This window comes from Triticum aestivum, chromosome 2D (assembly GCF_018294505.1).
Source record: "Triticum aestivum cultivar Chinese Spring chromosome 2D, IWGSC CS RefSeq v2.1, whole genome shotgun sequence".
NCBI lineage: Eukaryota > Viridiplantae > Streptophyta > Magnoliopsida > Poales > Poaceae > Triticum > Triticum aestivum.
Genome location: NC_057799.1, coordinates 111,869,101 through 111,876,074, shown reverse-complemented (window position 1 = coordinate 111,876,074; position 6,974 = coordinate 111,869,101). Strand labels below are relative to the sequence as shown.

Sequence of the window (6,974 nt, the reverse complement as noted above, 5' to 3'; positions counted from 1 at the left end):
CGGACTTAGACGGTGCCCTTTTTAACGTGGATGCAGCTGTCTTTAATGCATAACCCCAAAACGATAGTGGTAAATCGGTAAGAGACATCATAGATTGCACCATATCTAATAAAGTACGGTTACGATGTTCGGACACACCATTACACTGTGGTGTTCCAGGTGGCGTGAGCAGTGAAACTATTTCACATTGTTTTAACTGAAGACCAAACTCGTAACTCAAATACTCTTCTCCACGATCAGATCGTAGAAACTGTATTTTCTTGTTACGATGATTTTCCACTTCACTCTGAAATTATATCAACTTTTCAAATGTTTCAGACTTCTGTTTCATTAAGTAGATATGCCCATATCTGCTCAAATCATGTGTGAAGGTCAGAAAATAATGATACCCGCTACGAGCCTCAATATTCATCGGACCACATACATTAGTATGTATGATTTCCAACAAATCCGTTGCTTGCTCCATTGTTCCAGAGAACGGCGTTTTAGTCATCTTGCCCAAGAGGCATGGTTCACAAGCATCAAGTGATTCATAATCAAGTGATTCCAAAATCCCATCAGCATGGAGTTTCTTCATGCGCTTTATACCAATATGACCTAAACGGCAGTGCCACAAATAAGTTGCACTATCATTATTAACTTTGCATCTTTTGGCTTCAATATTATGAATATGTGTATCACTATGATCGAGATCCAACAAACCATTTTCATTGGGTGCATGACCATAGAAGGTTTTATTCATGTAATAAATAGAACAACAATTATTCTCTAACTTAAATGAATAACCGTATTGCAATAAACATGATCAAATCATATTCATGCTCAACACAAACACCAAATAACACTTATTTAGGTTCAACACTAATCCCGAAAGTGTAGGGAGCGTGCGATGATGATCATATCAATCTTGGAACCACTTCCAGCACACATCGTCACTTCACCCTTAACTAGTCTCTGTTCATTCCGCAACTCCTGTTTCGAGTTACTACTCTTAGTAACTGAACCAATATCAAATACCGAGGGGTTGCTACGAACTCTAGTAAAATACACATCAATAATCTGTATATCAAATATACCTTTGTTCACTTTGCCATCCTTATCCGCCAAATACTTGGGGCAGTTCCGCTTCCAGTGACCAGTCCCTTTGCAGTAGAAGCACTTAGTCTCAGGCTTAGGACCAGCCTTGGGCTTCTTCACTTGAGCAGCAACTTGCTTGCCATTCTTCTTGAAGTTCCCCTTCTCCCTTTGCCGTTTTTCTTGAAACTAGTGGTCTCGTCAACCATCAACACTTGATGTTTTCTTGATTTCTACCTTCGTCGACTTCAGCATCACGAAGAGCTTGGGAATTGTTTCCGTTATCCCTTGCATATTATAGTTCATCACGAAGTTCTACTAACTTGGTGGTGGTGACTAGAGAATTCTGCCAATCACTATCTTATCTAGAAGATTAACTCCCACTTGATTCAAGCGATTGTAGTACCCAGACAATCTGAGCACATGCTTACTACTTGAGCTATTCTCCTCCATCTTTTAGTTATAGAACTTGTTGGAGACTTCATATCTCTCAACTCGGGTATTTGCTTGAAATATTAACTTCAACTCGAGTTCAGCACGGCACCTAATCTCGAAATACGCCAACCCAACAAGTACCTTCGGAGACACCTGTAGAGCACCTTTATAATCACCCAGCTACGTTGTGACGTTTGGTAGCACACAAAGTGTTCCTCCGGTAAACGGGAGTTGCATAATCTCATAGTCATAGGAACATGTATAAGTCATGAAGAAAGCAGTAGCAACATACTAAACGATCGAGTGCTAAGCTAACGGAATGGGTCAAGTCAATCACATCATTCTCCTAATGACGTGATCCTGTTAATAAAATGACAACTCATGTCAATGGCTAGGAAACATAACCATCTTTGATCAACGAGCTAGTCAAGTAGAGGCATACTAGTGACACTCTGTTTGTCTATGTATTCACACAAGTATTATGTTTCCGGTTAATACAATTCTAGCATGAATAATAAACATTTATCATGATATAAGGAAATAAATAATAACTTTATTATTGCCTCCAGGGCATATTTCCTTCACATTGCACACTCATCCTCTTAAGCCCGAAATATTCCATGGCCACGTATTTCGACTCGGACCGTCAGTCGAAGAAAGACTACACAAATATCAAGAAAGTTCTTGATGATGTTCTCCCCGGCTACGCCAGATCTGGAGGCACCTTCAGCAGGCCAATTCGTAGGTACGGCAAGCACGTGTTCACCCACAATATGACGTTCCCCTGCGTCAAGCAGCCGCCTGGCGGTCAGAAGGATGCCTACTACACCCTGCATCACATGCGGGCGATCGTATGGGACCATAATCACCTTCTGCTACCAAATAATCTCAAAGATTGGGCCGCACGCTTGACGGCAATCCAGGACGCGGACATCAGACAAGAATTCTTTCGCATCCAGTCGGAGTTTGCGGAAATCATCCATCAAGGTGTCCTTCGTACCTCGGGGTAGTTCTACCTCAGATATCAACCGTCCAACTGTGAGATAGAAACAACGCTACAAATGCAGGCTGACAACGCCCGCGATTTCATGACCATCACGACAGACGGCGGCTTCATCCACGCTCCGGTCCCTGAGTCGAGTCGAAAGTAGTGATGCTATGTAGTTCTGAAATATCGATTAGCTCATGTTGTAATTAAACTTTAATGAACTTGTATGTCTCTTTGGTTTGGACAGTCGTTCAACTTATATGTAATCGATGCTATTTATTAGTAGGACCATGAATCGTGCTATTAATGTGTTGCTTTTCTCTTCTGATCCTTTTGTTGCATACTTATATATTGCTTATGTATTGTCTGTGAATTGCTACTAACGTTTTGTTTGGCTAGTGCATAGAGATGCCGTCGTATGTCGTGTACAAGGGTAAGGTTCCCGGAGCCTACGACGACTGGGAGGAGTGTCGGAGACAGGTTCACCGTTTCAGCGGTAACAGTTACAAAGGGTACACCACTAGGGCGGAGGCGGAAGCTAGATACGCAAGCTATCTAGCGGGATAGAGGAGGGAGCGAAGGAGGAACCAGATGAAGACCAGTTTCATCGCGATGATGCAAATCGTGATGACCGCAACTCTCCTCTATGTGATGGTAGTTTAGATGATCGATATCGACTTGTAATGTGAAGACAAACTCGCTACTCGCGGTCTCGAGACTTGTAATGTTCTAACTTTGTTCGGTCTTTTGAATTTGGAGACTAATATGATGAATTGTATTCGGAGACTAATCTTTCATTGTATGCGATAAATCTGCTGTTTATATGTTGTGCTGTCTATATTCTGTGCTGTAATATATTTTGTAACCTGTACAAATATCAGAAAAAAATAATTCCTAATATTCATACTAGTGGCTCACCACACTGCACTTTAGTGGCGCACTGCAATAAACACACTAGTGGCGCATTATCTAGAAATGCGCCATTGAGCTCAAGGTAAATATGGCCCCCCGGGAGGCATAGTAATGGCGCACCGTTTGACATACTAATGGCGCACTCCCTGGTGCGCCACTATTGTCTGGTATACGGTGCGCCATTAGTATTAGTTACTAGTGGCGTGATGATAGTGGCGCACCTGTAGTGCGCCATTAATGGCCAAAACAGGTGTGCCACTAATTAGCCTTTTCCTAGTAGTGCGGTGCTGCCAGTGCCACTCCGCCTGGTGCACTGGCACGTTCACGTGCTGCCTCTGCCGGCGAGGCGCCGGCGCCGGCGGAGGTGGGAGGAACTCTGAGGGGAAAGGGGTGGCGGGGGACTTGCCCTTGGCCTTGCTGCCGCTGGCGCCGGAGAAGAGGCCCATCTCGCTGTGGTTGTGGTGGCTAGGGTGTGCCGGCGACGAGGGAGCAAAGGATGACAGATGTGGACGGCGAGTTTGGATGAGGACGGCCCTGGCGCACGGTCGGCTTAAAAATGGACGAGCGCCGTCGCTGATGCGTGGGCCCGTCGTCATAAATTAAGCTGACCGCGTGGGCAGCGGGTAGTTGGACGGCCGCCATGTGGGGACGTGGCGGATAGCGAGAAGGCGCGCGAAGCGTCCGTTCGGCGTCCGCGCCGACGCATTTGGGGTGCAAATTTGGGCCGCAAATGCGTCGGCGCGGACGCGACGCGGACGTGATTTGGGTTTGGGTCGGCGCGTTGGGCCGCCACTTTTGTCCGCGTCGACTCAAACAGACGCAGGCGAACGAAATGGGTCGGCCCTTTGGAGTTGCTCGAACAAACGCAAATTGATTGTGAAATTTCAAACCAATTTTAAAAAATGTTATGTGTAAGCACATGGGCAAGTTTTGATTGTCTTATGGGCCCGAAAAAAATTGTTTTGATTGTCTTATGAGGAATTCTTTTTCTATATAATATATTGCCTGTAAGAAGTACATGTTCATAAAGGATGAAACTACAAGTCAAAAGAAAAATGATGAAACTAAAATCACACATTGACTTCACCCTCACTCGTTATACGATTATACCAACAGTCAATTCAAAATGTCAAGCATGAATCCACGCGTCCACCACCCTCGCCAGTGTCGCCTCTGATTCCCCGCCCTCGAGTAGAGCCTCTTTTGCCCGCCTCATCACCGCCAGAGTCTGCTCTCGGAGCACCCTCCCGCCGTCTGAGTCCATCATCCACCTGACCTTCTTAGCAACCTCCTCGGCCTCCACCACCTCCTTGTTGTACCCTTCCATCGCGACGGCCAGCTCCATCTCTTTCTCTAGGAACACCGCGTTCATCAGTTGCTCCGCGTACAACGGCCACGCTAACATCGGAACGCCTGCCATAACCGACTCAAGCACTGAGTTCCACCCGCAGTGTGTCACAAAACAGCCCACCGCGTCGTGGGCCAGCACGTCGCGTTGCGGCGCCCATGACTTCATGACGAGGCCCCTGCCCTGGGTCCGTTCCAGGAAACCCTGCGGGAGGAGGGCATCCAAGTCCGGCTCAGGCGGCTTCTCGGAGTTCTTCGACGAGTTGTTGCTTGGCGGGCTCCGCACCACCCACAGGAACCTCTGTCCACTGGCTTCCAACCCGGCGGCCACCTTCCTCGTCTGCTTGGCGCTGAACCGGCCAAGGCTGCCAAAGGAGAGGAAGACGACGCTGCCCTTGGGCTGCGTGTCCAGCCATGCGAGGCACTCGTCACCGCGCTTCACGCCCACCTCCTCCGACTTGATCAGTGGCCCAATACAGTACACCGGGGGTGTCTTGAGGCCGGATGGTGCGCAGAGTCCGGCCAGGATGGTGTCCATGGCGCGCGGCTCCAGCGAGCGGAAGGTGTTGACGATGATGCCCTGGGATCGGAACATGTTGGTGCTCATGTTTAGAAATGCCTTGTAGGGCGCGCTGTCACGATCCATAAGCCGCTGAATGACGTGCGTCGCCGGGAACGAGGTGATTCCCGGAGAGTGCACGAGTTCCTGGCCCATTTCCCCGAAGCTCTTCGTGCTCTTGCCGTGCAGAACCGCGAGGTGCAAGAAGAAAGCCAGGATCTGGGCCCCAGAGGTGCAGAAGAAGTAGGCGGGGATGCCGAGCTCTGCAGCCACGTCGATGGCGACGCTGCAAAAGAAGTCCAGCACGATGACGGCCGGGGAGTCGCCGGCGAGGAAGTCACGGAGGTGCGGGTTGGAGAGGCGAACGACCTCGAAGGTTAGCATCTCCGGCGGCTCAGACCCGAGGAGCTCCACCTGTGGCAGACGTTGGAAAGAGATGGAGGGGTTGGCCGCGGAGACGCCGGCGAGGAAAGGACCCGTGGCGCTGGTGTCGTGCGGCGAGTCGACGAGGGCGACGGTGACGGCCAGTCCACGAGCCGCGAAGAGCTTGCCGAGCTCGATCATGGAGACCAGATGCCCCATGCCCGGCGACGGGTAGAGCACCACCCGCGTCTTCCGGGGACTCATGGTGGTGTTGGCTCCGGGGCCGACCATGTTGACGACAATAGCTTTCGCTCCTGATTCGGTGGTGTGGATTTTTGGAGCGTAGGTTTCCGTTTGGAACGTGTGTGTGTGTGTGTGTGTGTGTGTGTGTGTGTGTGTGTGTGTGTGTGTGTGTGTGTGAAACAGTGAGGAAGAGAGAGAGGGTAGGATGATTTGATATGGAGATGATGAAGAGGAAGCAGAGATTTATAGGGACGCGATGACGGCTTGGTGTTCAGGTGGGGATTGTGTTGAACTTGCGTCGATCCTTCCCATTAACTCCAATTTGGCACCGAATCTCTCAGCTCTACTCAGCAGACAAACAGAGAGTGAACCTGGACTCTCACTTTATTCGTAGTATATACAATATGCTAATAGATCGTCCTGGTGAGTGTCCGATGAAACGAAAGGGTGAGCGTCGCGACGTCATCGATGACAAATGGAAACAGACTTTTCGTCTCTGCTTAATGTCCCTCGAGGGAATCAGTTCAACATAAAAGCCAATTGCTAATCTACCAAACGGCGTATGTCTTAAGCTATATATCTTAAATAAAAAGAATAAAAACAATTGTTAATCGAGAACGACAATGTTTGCAGTGATAGTTACCTTTGCACGCCGTTAACTCGTACTCCTGCTCATGTAAAACAACATACTCCAGAGTAGTGCTCGTTGATGGTTGGCTCACGTCTATCTCGTCGAGAAGAAGAAAAGATGGTTGACATACGTCATAGCTTACGTATCAGCAAATGCCTTTCTTCTACGGAGGACCTAAAGTTAATCAATGGATGCTTGATCCTAAATATTAATACCAGGAGGCAGTGGTGGTTTTGGCACCATTGGAGTGATGCCACATGTAAAGGCGTGGAACCACATGTGTGTGTATGTCTGCACATGCATGTTATACCACTATCTCTCTTTTCATATATTTTGAACTATACTTTCTTTTCTATTTTACTTTTATATATTTAAAGGGGGCTGCTACGAGTCGGCCGGTGGATCTTTTAAAAAGATCCGCC

At 48.2% G+C, this 6,974-nt stretch overlaps 1 protein-coding gene across 1 annotated transcript; it reads right to left on the bottom strand.

Annotated features, from left to right (window-relative positions):
* Positions 1 to 4,380: 4,380 nt before the first annotated feature.
* On the bottom strand, positions 4,381 to 6,103 carry LOC123048971 (UDP-glycosyltransferase 1-like). Its single transcript, XM_044471981.1, has one exon. The coding sequence runs from the start codon at positions 5,967 to 5,969 to the stop codon at positions 4,539 to 4,541; it is 1,431 nt and encodes a 476-aa protein (XP_044327916.1). The 5' UTR covers positions 5,970 to 6,103; the 3' UTR covers positions 4,381 to 4,538.
* Positions 6,104 to 6,974: the final 871 nt, after the last annotated feature.